This window comes from Ptiloglossa arizonensis, chromosome 11, assembly GCF_051014685.1.
Source record: "Ptiloglossa arizonensis isolate GNS036 chromosome 11, iyPtiAriz1_principal, whole genome shotgun sequence".
In the NCBI taxonomy this organism is placed as follows: Eukaryota; Metazoa; Arthropoda; class Insecta; order Hymenoptera; family Colletidae; genus Ptiloglossa; species Ptiloglossa arizonensis.
In genome coordinates, this window is record NC_135058.1 from 15,515,270 (window position 1) to 15,529,552 (window position 14,283).

The 14,283-nt window shown below is 40.0% G+C and overlaps 1 protein-coding gene across 2 annotated transcripts in view; it reads left to right on the forward strand.

Moving 5' to 3' along the window:
* The window catches only part of LOC143152827 (uncharacterized), a 60,318-nt gene that overhangs the window by 41,828 nt on the left and 4,207 nt on the right, over nt 1-14,283 (forward strand). For both annotated transcript variants that reach the window (XR_012993643.1, XM_076323369.1), the window contains exons 3-4: nt 12,603-12,688; nt 13,109-13,233. Coding sequence is in view for 1 of the 2 variants with exons in the window: in XM_076323369.1 (XP_076179484.1) it covers nt 12,603-12,688; nt 13,109-13,233 (211 nt within the window). In the remaining variant the exon portion in view is untranslated. The remainder of the gene's footprint in view (nt 1-12,602; nt 12,689-13,108; nt 13,234-14,283) is intronic.

Sequence of the window (14,283 nt, forward strand, 5' to 3'; positions counted from 1 at the left end):
TTCTTTGAGAACGACGGTTAAATTCTGTAGCTTACAGTAATTTTCAGTACGGTAGATTTCCGCAACATTTCAGGAATATATCTTCACGTGCGTCGGGTAAGATGAGAGATGAACCACGTTTTTAAAAACGCACCGAAAACGAACGTTTAGGTGTACCAAGTGCGGAATTCAATCCTTTGGACTCGAGAGGAGAACCTCGATCGTCAACCTAATTCAGTGTACTGTTTTCGTTATTATCGTGCGTTGAACTCACCTGTGCAATTACGTTCGAATCTTACAAAACACTCTCCACAATACGAAAGACACAAGACCTTCAAAAACATAAACGACCGTAAAATACGTAACAGGAAAAATATTGTAAAAGAAACTGTTCGAGTACTCGAGGAATTTGAACAACCGCTGCGTATTTTCAATTGACAAGGCCGGTAATATTACGTGTGTTTAAAAATCACACGATCAAATGAAACACCTAAAACGATGCCTCGTGCTCGGAAAGTTTTTTACTCAACGTTCTCTAGTTACTTTTCTCTTTTTTTCTTGACCAAAAACCACCCGTTACGAGACCCCCTGTCCGGAACAATTACGAAAGGTTACAAAATACAAGAATGGTATGCACGGCACGAGGAAAATACACGTTGCATAAAACTGGCCAGCTTTCGATCGTGAATCTGATTACAAGAATTAATTGCAAACGCGTTCGGAGTTGGAGAAACGGGCGGCAAAAGCTACCGAGTTTACGGAAACGTGATTCCCGACGCTGTTGTACACGCGATTAAGTCAATAAAATGTCGGCTTTACGAGCGGTCCATATTTCGCGTTCGAACCGATGTCACCGGGTTTACGTGCCCGAATCCCGTCGGGGTCAAGAATTAACCGACGATCGGATGAAACGCCGAATATACAGGTTGGAGTCGGTAATAAGCGTTTTCGTTTCTCTCGAGTCTTGTATCTTTCGAGTTGACATTGAATTTTTCAAACATTGCCCATTGCAATTTTTTTTTTAATCGTAACTGCGCCGTGGTTCTTCGACGTTTCGTAAAATTGAATTTTATCTCGGACGATTCGTAAAATTGAATTTTATCTTCGCAGAATCTTGAATTTCGAAGACGTTCGAGGATTCGGGTGTTCCGATGTTCTCGGAAAAATCGGTAATGAAAAATCGACGGTTTCTTGGAACGTCCAACGTGTCCGTGGAAGGTTGTTATTTCCAATGACGATTGTTACATCGACTCAGCCTGCATTCGGTGCGGTACAAGCGTCGGGAAACGGTCACGGTATCGAAAACTCGTAAAACGCACAATGGCTCGAACACACCGGCCCTAGGCAAGGAACAGGTGCGACTTGGCCGCTGGTAACGGTTGTGTCGTCCCTTAGGAAGGGTCCGTGGCCACCCTTAATTTCGAAGTCATTAAACCTCCCCTTTCCCGGTTCCAACTCGTTTCGACGCCGAAACGAAGAAAATTTCCGAGGTACCTAAGTTCTACGACCTTTTTCTTCCAGTCAGATCTATCGAATGGTTTCATAAGTCTTCGCGTATGCAACTATATTTACTCAATTATTCTTCTGTAAAAATGTCCCAAGAAAAGTTGCATTGAAAAAATAAAAACACTGAAACATTCGAGACTCGATTTCACCTTCTTAAAGAAATTTCCTGTGGACAAAAAAATTTCTCTATATATGCACTAACTTTGACGTATCGTAACTGACGCTAAACGAGTGTTTGGATAATAAAGCGACTGATTTCTACGAAACGAATATCGATAAATTATTTTACCGACGAGTAAAAATTATACGAGATGATGGTCGCTCCGTGGGTGATCCATGTTTTTTTGCATATCTGCGTATATTTTTCTCGAAGGCGATTCATTCGAATAAAAGAAGTAATAAATTCTGGAAGCTAGAAAGTTGTATAACGTACAGTACAAAATAATGGAGTATACAGCGAAATGTGCTGCAATTGCAGTTTGAATAATTTTAACGACGTTAACTTCATCTTCGACGTTGTACTTTGTTTCGATCGTTGACTGTTATTGTCACGAAGTAGGGACATAATGTTCACGGCTTTGTTAGTTTCTTTTACCTCCCCCTCCACACGACTATGGCACCTGTCGGAAGGCATCGGTGGAGTTTCACTCTTGCACGCGTATGATCCATCATCCACGGTAGTCCGTACGATCCACGCGTATGATCCATCATCCGGTAACCGTTTACGATCCTCACCGTGGAAATGCCGATCCGCGATGCTATTCTCGTAACATCGTGTGTCGTCCCGCGATGATCGTTTGGAAGCTTATCGCGCGACGAAACGTTTTCCATCGTTTACGATCGATTTCTTCGAATCTTCAACGCAATTGATTTATTTCAAGCATAATTGATTTCGATACGGTATTGTCTCGAGAATCTATAGAATTGATAATAGAGACATCACCGGTCCACTATTTCTTCAAAGCACAGAGATAGGACAAAAAGTATCGCGATGCATATTAATTTATTCAAAATTTATAATCGAAAGAGTAGAATACATTTTTGAGTCAACTACTCTAACAGTATTTGATCGATATATGGATATACAAATGCGAAGTTTAAAATTTAGATAAATTAAAAATATGTAGGTTTCTAGGAACAGGATATGTAACGTATACGTAATATTTTTTCCGTTCATTTTTCAATTTGTAACGTTCAATAGCGATTTGGCTCGTATTTTAACGTACAAAATATTTGTAATAAATGTACATTTCTGTTCAAAGAAAGGCAGAGATTTTTAGTTTTTTTTCCCTGCAGACCACGATCGTGAGTTCTGCTTTTTCAGCACGAATTTACATTCTAATAACATGCCGTGTCGTACGAGCCCGTGGCTCGTAATTCTTAAAAATATATGCAAATAAGAATAAGCGACAATTTTTCAAAACATTTTTCCTGCAATTTTTGTGTCATTCTCCGCGTAATAAATTGTTCTCGAGCTTAGGAACCAATTTATGCGATAAAGGGTTGAACGACCTTTTACCGAGCGTTCGTTTACGAATGATAATAACGTCCAGTTGCTGCTTGTAATTTATGTACAATTAAATAAGTCACTGGTTTCACTTCTGAGTCACTCCAAAATAATAAATGATATCGACAAAGTTACTTTCGACTTGCGATACTTCGCTTCGCGTAATTTATAGGATCCGCAGAAACCAGTCGGGATAGATTATTCATACGATTTCGTAATAATTCACGCGAATAATAATGTTATACGATGGCACTAATTTATACGATTTACATAATGCAGCCAAGATAGATAATTCGTACGATGAACGAATAATTTATACGTAAAGGAAATATTTTTAATTCGATAATTATTATAATATTATCAATTTATTTATAACCAGTTGAATCACCGGATGGTGTCCGGCATGGGAAATATCTTTGAATATTCATTCGACATTCTTCGGTTTATTTTCTAGACCACGAATAAACAACTCTATCGATACTTGCACTTCTAGGTCAATAAAGATAAAGACCAAATCGATAACTGGTTTAATATCGATTCACGAAACACGTATACAACGAGTAAGTTTTTAAATTTGTTTTTAAATTCATTTGCAACAACCTGTTTGAAATTAACGATAAACGAGTTGTACATTACATACTTTTTCGTGGCGTTCTATTTATCGTGAAATTGTTACTATTCATTCTTTGCCACACACGGTAGCACGGAATATTTAAAAAGAATTTACATTGCATTCCGTTTGTAAAAGATTAAATTCACTTCGAAATCGGTTTAAAATTAATCTTAGAGCACCCGGTGGTTTGTTTTTCATCCGATCTTTCTTTCCGAAGAAAATTGGACTGCCTCCAGCCTCGGTTGTATCGACATTTCGGTAATTGAAAATCTTCTATTTGTAAAAAAAAGAAGTCTGCACGAATTAGAGTGGTTTGGACGGGCTTGCGCGCATCCCGATGCAATCAGGATGTCGCGATCGAGTCGCAGCCGTGTCTGCACGGATACACTTCCGGCCAGAAGCCACGCGCTTCGATCAGTTCTCAATCGCGCTCCGCCAATTTCCGTGTCGGAAACGCTCTGAAAATGAGTCGCATCAATTTCCGGAAGGTACGCTCAGAAACGAGAGAAAAAAGAAAGAAGCATACCAACCGGAAGTCGATCAAGGTAAAATCGATAGTGCGTCGACAGAAACGGAAACTTTACGTTGGAACAAATTGTAACAGATATCTCGATCTTTGCGCAATGTAGAGACTTTTTTTTTCATAATGATGTCTACTTTTGTAGATCGAAAATATTTTTAGGCTCCCAATTATCTAGTCTTGCTTTAACCGGTATAGTTTTTTTTTTATACAAAAACAATTGACCGGCAGAAAAATGATGAAAATATTCCGCGACGTTTCACTTTCGTTCGAGTAAGTACACTTTTTGTCGTATTACCATTTAAATACATAGTCCTCCTTTCATTAATCTTAGTTTCCATCGTGCTAAATATTCAAGTGCAGGATCTCGCATTATCGTTTATATTTTCAGATTAGCCGACCAATCTTTTACCCGGTCAAGGATCCGGTCTCATAAGACCGGTTAAGCGGGAGTATACTGTAGGTACTATCCGTCCGCAAGAAGAAGACTAACGAGTATTTACATCCCCACTCTAGATTACAAACTACCAACTCCCCTACCATCAAACGCATTATCGCTATTGGCCGGTGTCCATCTTCGTCACCGGGCTTGGTGGTAGGGGAACTGGTAGACTGTAAACTATCGTTAGTCGTCTGTTCGCAGATGGACAGCACGTAGATACGTATGTTCAGAGAACACCTCTCTATTCTATCGACATCTGCACGCATAGAAAAGAATGAGAAAAACAAAAGAGGATCTAGACTGTTGTACGGCGAGCGTGAGTGTGGCCACGTGCAATGAGTAAGATGTGAATATTAGTAAAATTAAGTACAAAGTGTACAATATACATACATTAAATATATATATATATATATATATATATATATATATATAAAACCACAGTGCATATTTTCCTATAACGTATATATATGCTTTGTACACCTTCTGGCAAAATTGCATCTTTTAAGAACCTGGATCACTTTTGATATTTCTTATAAGTACTTGAACTTTCAAGAATACGTTCGTTATTTGGAAAAATATTAAAAAAAAATTGCTTTAATAGAATCTCAAAGAGGATCAAATATCGTACAGCAACCTCTCTTTGAATGAAAAATTGAACGAAACGTTTATCGTTAATTTTGTCTCGAGAGATTTTCACACGTTGTACAAGGTGTACGTCTCGTACAACGCGGGTTTCTTGCGCCACGGTACGTATCTACCGCGTTGTACGGTGGCTTACGGTGTAGACACAGATAGTCGATCTTCGGCATCTCGTTTCCTGCGATTCCGCGTTGGGTTTCGTTTGGGCGTTGCTCCGTGGGCTTGTCGCTCGCTCAGTGAACCATTTCGCAAGAGATTGCCCGCATTTCCTGTAACTGCAACTGCGTACACACTGCGACGATACTCTGTTCAAATAAAACGCGTGCCAGGCTCGATATCGAACAACGAATCTCTGTTGGATCGAACCACGTTCCCGGTACGCTGTCACGGCGATCCACGTTCGACGATTTTTCTCGCACGGTGTCGTTGCAAACGTTTTTCACGAACGCGCTGCTCAATCTGCCGATTTCGCGAGACTTTTACAATCCGTGTAAACGAAATACAGATCCATCCGTTCGTTATCGTATTTCGAACGAAACTTGTCGCGCATCTATAAGTGTCCTTTAACTTAAAAATAAACTTACGTTACAAAATTCTTACGCGATGCGATGAGAAATTAAAAAATTGTTAATTTGCACAACTAACTGTGTAGCATCGCGTTGAAGTTCGGTGAACCGATTTTTAAATTCGTAGCTACCCAAAGTACGTTAAACGATGGTAAGAAAGATAGGTTACGTTTTACCGAGGTACGCGTGCGACGTTTTAACGAGGAGTTGCCAAATAATACGTACACGTGTAACCGTAAGAATTGAAATACACGTGGTGTGAAACACAATTGCTTCTTCACCGAGGAAAAAGATTCGCGTTACTACCACTGGCACTGCCTGAAGTACAATAATGAAACTCGTGGAAGCATTAATTCTACCGGTCGTCTATCTCCCAAGTAAATTAGTATACACGTGCTCGTTGTACGTCGTTCCCCGGAAACGAAGGCAACTACACCCCTGGAACACGCGATTTTCCGCGTGTCCGTTAAAAGCATCATCGGTCAGTGACTCTAGCCCGCGAATGCAGTCGTTAGGGTCAATTAATGATGCACCCCGCTCGTAAATATAGACAAGCTTTAAGGGTATTTTCGTTTCTTGGCCGCTGTTGGGTCAATGTTTCCACGGATTTCGCTCTGTCGTTCGGTTCCCTTTGGATTTACCGAACACTCCCTGTCTCGGGGAACTTTCAGTTGGCTCGTATTTTACGGTGCAGTGACCGATGTTTGTAGCCATCAGTCACACAAGATTAATCCTCTCCTTTGCCGAGAACTGTGAAACGAGTGGTCGAAACCTTTGCTGTCGATCACTGGAATATTTGCTTGCGATACGTTTCTATAAACAGCACGGTTAACACATTTTCGAGATTCTCTTTCGTGCTCCGCGGTACGATAAACATTCGTACGATAAAAGGTAAGGTGTATTTCTCGAAAAGGTATTTTCGAATACTGTTGTACCTTTTACGAAGAATAATATACCTTGTTTGCTCAATCTTTAAGGAAAAAAGGAAGGAAAACATTAATATTCTCAGACTTGTATGGAAAAGGGCCCCCTTAAGTTCAGTCTTCGCTCTCACGTCGATCGTTAAAGAAGAAAGAGCTCCGTTATGAGGTGGAACGCGTTCTCGTGACTCTGAAAGAAGGTAACTTCCTACTGTAAATTTCAGTGTGGAATTTTATAAATATGTTCTTGAAACCTCAATCTTTGAGAAAATGCAAGGAAAAATTTAATATTCTAACACTTCTACGGAGAAATCCCCCCTTAAGTTCACCGTTCGCTCTCACGTCGATCGTTGAAGAAGAAAAAGCTCTATCGTGAGATGGGTACGCGTTCTCATGACTCCGAAATCCAGTAGCTTCCTGATTTTTATGGGAAAGATGAGAGAGGATTTACCAAATATCATTGTCGCGGAGGCAGTGCTGCACCGTCGATCCCTATCTCCATTCATCTCCTCGAGCGAAACTATTTGACGGCGCGTTGAATAGGCTCAGACGGTTTTGTCGGGCCCTGTGTCGTCGCGCGCACCCGCCTTGTGATCGTGAATGGAACCTCGTACCAAACCAAAGGGCAAGGGACTCTTCCTTCTTGGGCGAGATCAACGAGATCTGGTTGAATGGCGGTAGTCTCGGACGCGCTGATGCTAGTCACACTTTCGGGGTGACAAATCGTTCGTGAACGTCAACGGAAGTACTCACCGATACTGTCGTATGTTTAACACTGGAACCACCGACCCGAGTGTATTACTATTTGTATCGTACCACATGCGTATCTTGGATTTTAGATGGGGAGAGGGAAAATTAATTTACGAATATCATTGATTGTCTATTTTGATCATTGTTCACCAGTATTGTAGGCAAAGACACTCTTAATAATCGAGTAATTTTGAAAAGTAGTTTAGAAATCAAATTGTCCTCTTTGATAGTTCTAAATGTTAACTACTTTGCCTACGACATCGTGTGAGACTCGTGGTAAGGAAATCGAGCCAAACGTAAGAACAACGAGTGAGTCTTGTCCACGTTCGTGCGTTTAAATATATTTTCTTGAAAATATTAAAGAGAAACCCTCGTTCACGAGGACAGTGAGAGTTACGACCGACCTTGTTGATTATGACACACGTTATTGAAACGTAAGAAGCTAAGAAAAAGGAGCCCGATCGATTCAATTTCAAAGAAATATTCATGACTTCGTTTATTTGCATTTCCTTGACTCTCCTTGCGCTCTATCGGAGCCACTGGTTTAGCCGGTCGTACACCTCGTCTCGAGAACGATAACTCACACTGTGACGGATGTTAATGGCAAATAATCAAACAACGATCTACGTCGCAACGGACTGTCGTAAATTTGCAATGAAAAGTGTGGAAACAAAGGGCTCGCGCGAACGTAAATGCGATTAGTGAAGTATCGATACGAGTTAGAAATGACTCCCATACGAAACTCGAAACCGCAGTAGACGGAGATTTAGATTCGAGTCTTGGAAATATTATTCTGGAATGTTACAGCGAAATTCTAAATATGTTTATACGCAAGCCAGAAGGAGCACATGCTCTTAGACGTTAAAAGTAAAAGAATAAAGAACGACTAAAAGGTAGAAGAAATTAATTCGGTGAAAATACTACGAAACAAATAATTTCTAAGGTTTTCACGAAATATACAATTTTTCAAATTTTGATCGATAAAAGTACCGGTAATTATGGAGATTTTTGTAAGATACAGTGTACCAAGGGTTTTACAATTCGCGAGTTCATAATTTGCAACAAGTTGACTCTTAATTGGGTTAATGTCGGTTTTGGAAATAACTCGCACGCGTTGTAAAATACGATTTGTCCCATGAAAAAAAAACCGATGTATCGTGAAACATGCTAATTTGTATTGAACTTAATAGGGACTCGTTTTAAAAAGTTCTCTCGCGACAGACCTAACACAGAAGAGGAACGTTGAAGCACGTCGCGTCGAGTGGCTAACGAATCGCGTGTCTGTTGACCATTAAGATCGAACCTGCGATTTTAACAATAAATATTAGACGGTTCTTCGACCTGTATTTTGCGTGCAACAAACGCCTCGTGAATCTATACATTTTTCATCGACGAAATTACACGTATCGATTGGTTGTACAATTAGTATTGCACGTTAAAAGGAAGATTTGACAAAATGTTCTACAGTCGATTTTTTCGAACCAAAGATCCAAAATGTTTGCCTTCAATTTTTATCCACTTTTGCAGAATACTCGCAGAAATGTTCCTTACTCGAACAACTTCGAACAAATTTCTGCGACAGAAAATTAACTGCGTTAAGTCAGTTAGAATTTATTGTGTGTAAAGTACATATACGTGGTATAGTATAATATATATTATTGTGTGATTAAATTCAAATTGATTAAATTCAGGCCCTATGCAAGTTACCATTCGCCTTTGTTCAGCAGTAAGTAAAGATACGAGAGAGTTCCAGGTAAGAAATCAAGGATCGTCGAGCGTGAGAGAGAACGATACGCGGTGTGCAATATAAACCAAATGTAAACCAAAGGTCCAATTCCATGGCTGCGAAGCTAGAATTCAGTAAATATACATACATACACACACGCTAATCTGGTGCACCTCTTGGCTTCTTCGAGACACGTACTCATGGCTTCTCCTAGTTTCTTCGATGTACAGGGTGATCGTTGTGACGATCGCCACGACTTTTAAGACGCTTATTATATTGAGTTGTTCGGAAAGTCATTTCGTTTTCTTTTTGGTAAAAATGAAACACGATTTTTTTAGAGTGTACAAACATTCTATTAAATATTCTCCATTCTGGAAAACGAAATTACTTTCCAAACAACCCAATAATATTATATACAACTGACGAACTACCGATTCGACAATGATCGCAAGAATCGCGATCGAATCGATACAACCTGAAAAGAATCGAGCCAAAAATGAAATCGAGCATCTTTTATCGATAATTTGGAAAATTAGAAATTGTATTACAATTATACTTGGAGAATTCGGTAACTATCGGGACACCCTGTATTTCCAAGAGAGTCTCCGCGCATCAGCCCTCCTCTCTCGCCCCTGGATCCTCCGCAGCTGTTGCATCAGTTTTACGCGACGGTTTTACATCACATCGTTTCACGAGAAGACGGCGAAAGCGGAAAATGGAACCGCGGTCGGAATACCTAAACGCGGAAGGTTAAATTTACGCCGCGGGCTCGCGGCGAGCGAGCCGGAGGAATTAGTCTAGGATGATTTCATTGGTACGGTGCACTTGAAACGTATCCAAAGGGGTCGCCGACCTCGAAAACGATGGTAGCAACGGCTTCGTGGGAATTTCTCATTGTGCCCGTTCGGATGAGGCTTGTTTAAAATCAGCACGTAGCCGAGGATTCGTCGGTTTTTTGCTCGTGAACCAGCGGACTCGACTCGATAGACACTCGAACTCGGCGTGTCGGCTCGTGCTCGAAAGAAATCGGCGCTTGCTCGTGTACACCGATTCGCGAACTCGAAACGATTCCAATTCACCGTACATCGTTCCCTCGGGGTGCCAACATTAATTCCCTGGAAATATACCGGTGTTCCTTGCGCGTGTCTAAGAGTACGGCTACCCAAACGGTTCGATTTCATTAGTTTCGAAATTCTTTTTCGAACCACTCGATTGTTAACGGTGTCTAAGATATTCGTGGTTCAATTCGATCAGTTTCGAATTTCTGTTTATAATTACTCTTGAATCTTCTTTTAAAAATTACTCTTTAAAATTACCAAGAGCGTTTTCGCCTACGATATTAACGAACAGTTATCAAAATAGACAACCGACGGTACTCGTGAATCGATCGACAATTGTTAATACAAGAATTAATTCGAGCCGTCGCGTATCACTCACTGACAGAGAAGATTAAAACGACGATAAACGAAACAGTTCCCGTGCAGTCCAAGAGAATTGAACAGATATTTACGTCGGTTACGAAATTGATGAATTTCTCTAACGAAACCGATTTACGTAACGCAACGTAACGGAACACGAGTCCGACTTCGAAGCTCCCGAAGCACGTCGAAGAGAAACTTCATCGCAAGTCAGAATTGACTTCTGACTTCTAATCTTTACCGACCGATCCTCATTAACTTTCATCGATGTACTTAACGGATTCGAGCCGGTCGTTCTCGTAGCACACGCTCGACAGGCTGTTTCGCATCGGAAGCACTTTCACTGATTCCATTTAAACGTTCCACATTTCACCGATGAGCTCCAACTGCAACGAATATTATCTCGCGTTACCGAGAACAAACCGACCGGGCTTCGCTGCCGCTCGAGTTAATTGGGCCCAATTCAGCCACTGCGAACCATTCGTTGAAATCTCCAACAGTGCGTCTCACGATTTCGGTAAGAAGGGAGAAATCACCCTCGTTGGGCTACTTAAGACCATTGTGGAGGATATTTACGACGAACGGAGGAAGATTATTCTAGGAAACGGTGCGTTGTCCGACGGTTTCTGGCTACAGTGTTCTCGGAGCAGAGATTAGTCGCGGCTAGGAAAACCATCCATCGAGTCGTGTTTCCATCGGCATCGTAAATTTCCACGAGCAGACTTCCTCGGACGATCCACTGTCGAGAGATCCGATGATAGGGGAAATGCGATACCAGAGTCGAAGTAACGAAAGAATCGACTCGGGTGATGTCAATTCGGGCAAACCATGCTCTCTTCGTTACCCAATGACTTGGATGCTGCTTCGAGTTGGACCCAGTAATCGGTGAAAGTAGCGACGGGCTCGAACGTCTCGCGTGCAATTTTCGTTAGTACGAGTCTTGCGAAACGAGACTTGGCTTGTGAATTCATTTGTTTCTGGAAATATATATTGATCTTGATGTGAAGGTTATACGACGTTTTTTAATGGGTGTAATAGTAAAGATAAAATAGTATTTATTATTTGTAATATCTGTTTTTTTCTGTTCGTTATGTTTGTCGACATTGTGTGTCGATTTAAATAATGACAATGTAAATGAAATTACATTTTAGACTATTCCAATTGCTCTATATTGGATGTTTCAAGAAATAGGTATAAATAGATCATGTATATTATTATATATACAAATAAAACAGTAAGCGTAGCAATAAAAATAATGATAATAATAAATATTATTATCGAAAATCGTAAAGTGTTTCGAATACTTTGCTACAAGTACCAGTAACAGTGAGATCAAGATAGTGTTTCGGAAGTCGACTCGAGTGTGATGTAGTAGCGATGGTTGAGCTTTGTGGGAACAGTACCAATTGTGGTTAAAACGTTTGTGGTCGCAGAATAAATTAGCAGTATCACGTGCGGTCGAGAAAACCCAGTGGCCGATTGTGTGGAGCAGCTCTGTTAGCAATAGCAGATTTACTATTTCTAGAATTCCAACTGTATTCAATCTTCGTTGCTACCCCGAAATATAATATTTGCATTGGTTTATGGAAATCTGACAAAGTTAACTTTTCCATCCAAGTTAAATTAGCAGTTTTTACTAGCTCTGATTAGTACTGTGCGTCATTCAAGTACCGAAACATTTTTGTAAATATCTTGTATTTCGATCCTTGTGCGCAAGAAGAATCGCAATTTCTGCGTTAAAAGCTGGGTAGCAGGGATCGACGTGTTGCAAATACGGCAATTTATCTCGTCAACGTTTTACTCTGAATAATTACGATCCTACGTATCGCCAAAAGGCGTAAATTTATGTTCGCCGAAAGTCTCCGCTCGACCAACCACGCCTGAAATCCCACATTCTGTGAATGATAATATTTGGGGTGTGACGAACCGTTGGACGGAAAACTTGTTCCTTTATAACTCTTTCAATTATCGTGGAACTGCGAGACTCACTTTTCCGTCGATTTTTCTTTGTTTCAGGAGTAACAAGTACCTGCAAAAATCATCCATCAGCCGTATATGCGCTGTCGGAGGCTTTTTCATTAGCATTCCTGTCTTTTTAACTGGTAAGAAACAGGTCCCCTAACTATGGATCGTTTTAATTCATATTCGGACAAATTTCAATTACGTGTGTAAATTGCAGAGTCGAGCGAATTTTACTTTGAATAACGAACGAAAGAAATTTATTCGTTAATAAGAGAACAATTTTCGTTACCATTCGTATCAGAATTTGTTAGAGTAACATTCTATCCCTCGTTTGTTTGAATTTATTTATAAAGAATCAGTGAGTTATAAATTTCTAAAAAGATGAACAGTAATGGGGATAATTTGGTACGTTTTATCGAGGGACGAACGCGATGTTTTAACGAGGGATTATTATACATACAAATGTATGATATGCGTACATACTAATTTTTCTTTTTCTATTAAGTATGTATTAATATGCCCGGCAATATTAATTATTTATATTTTATTGCTTATTCCAGGCATGATACTATACACGTTCATCCAGTTTCATTCGACTCCGGCAATCGTCACGTCGGTTTTCATTGGACTTGGCATCGTATTTTGTGGATGCGCAATGGTCCACAACGTCTTCGTGTGGCAGAGGGTAAGAATCTATTTTATTCTACATTATAATAGAAACACGTATGCTGTGTAATATACTTGTTACGCGATATAAAATATTCCATTTGAATTCTATTTGAGATTGTCAACGTTAAAGGAAAATAAAAATTTATTTTCCAAAGGAAAACATTCAGTGTGTTTCAAGTTTTCGCAAAGAATGTTACATACTTTCGTAAGTTCTCGAGGCTTGTTCGCTAAAACTTGAAATACCCTGTAGATGCGTTCGTTGAATAATGTTAATTAATTCACCCATAATTCCGTTACAATTAATTATTGTAGCGGTACTCTTATATATTACTTTTTACTTATTTTCGTTCAAAATTGATCTCCAATCTTTTACAAGTTAAAAGCGGAAACGCATTAAAGTCGTGTCACGCGTATCGCCCTTGGAAATAATGTAGGCGCGAATTTGCAGTTGATTTGAAATTGTAAGATACAGGTATCACGTGACTGCACAAAATCAGTCACGCACCATGCGTCTCTTGTTTTCTGTTAGATACTGTTCCGTCGTTCGTGTCGTGAATTGTAAACGATAAAAAATTTATGCGTACACCGATGTTACGTAATACGAAATCCCGTGTATAATTACATAAATGAAAATATTCGACCAACATCACGAGAAGATACAAGCACAGTTTCGCAAAACGAGGGGTTGTGTAACTGTGCGAAGCGATGTGTGTCCTGCGAATGATTTGACAGGTATAAACATCGAGTATTCACGTGACGTGACAATAACGTGTTTTCACTTTAACGGTAACTCCTTGCAAACCGTTTGTATTATTAACTACACGAGATTTAAACTCGGTATCGTAAGACGCGTAAACGTGCACGAATTCTCCAAGAGTCGCATCGAAGGCGCACGTTCGCGTTTACATAATTTTCCGGAAAGGGATATCACACGGAATCACGTATGCAACTTATTAGCATATCGAACGGTCAATATCGCCGATTGTTTTTTTATTTGCACTGTCCGCCACAGTCGTCGGGCATTCCAGCGCAGAACTGGATTTATAAATAACTGTACGCACAATTC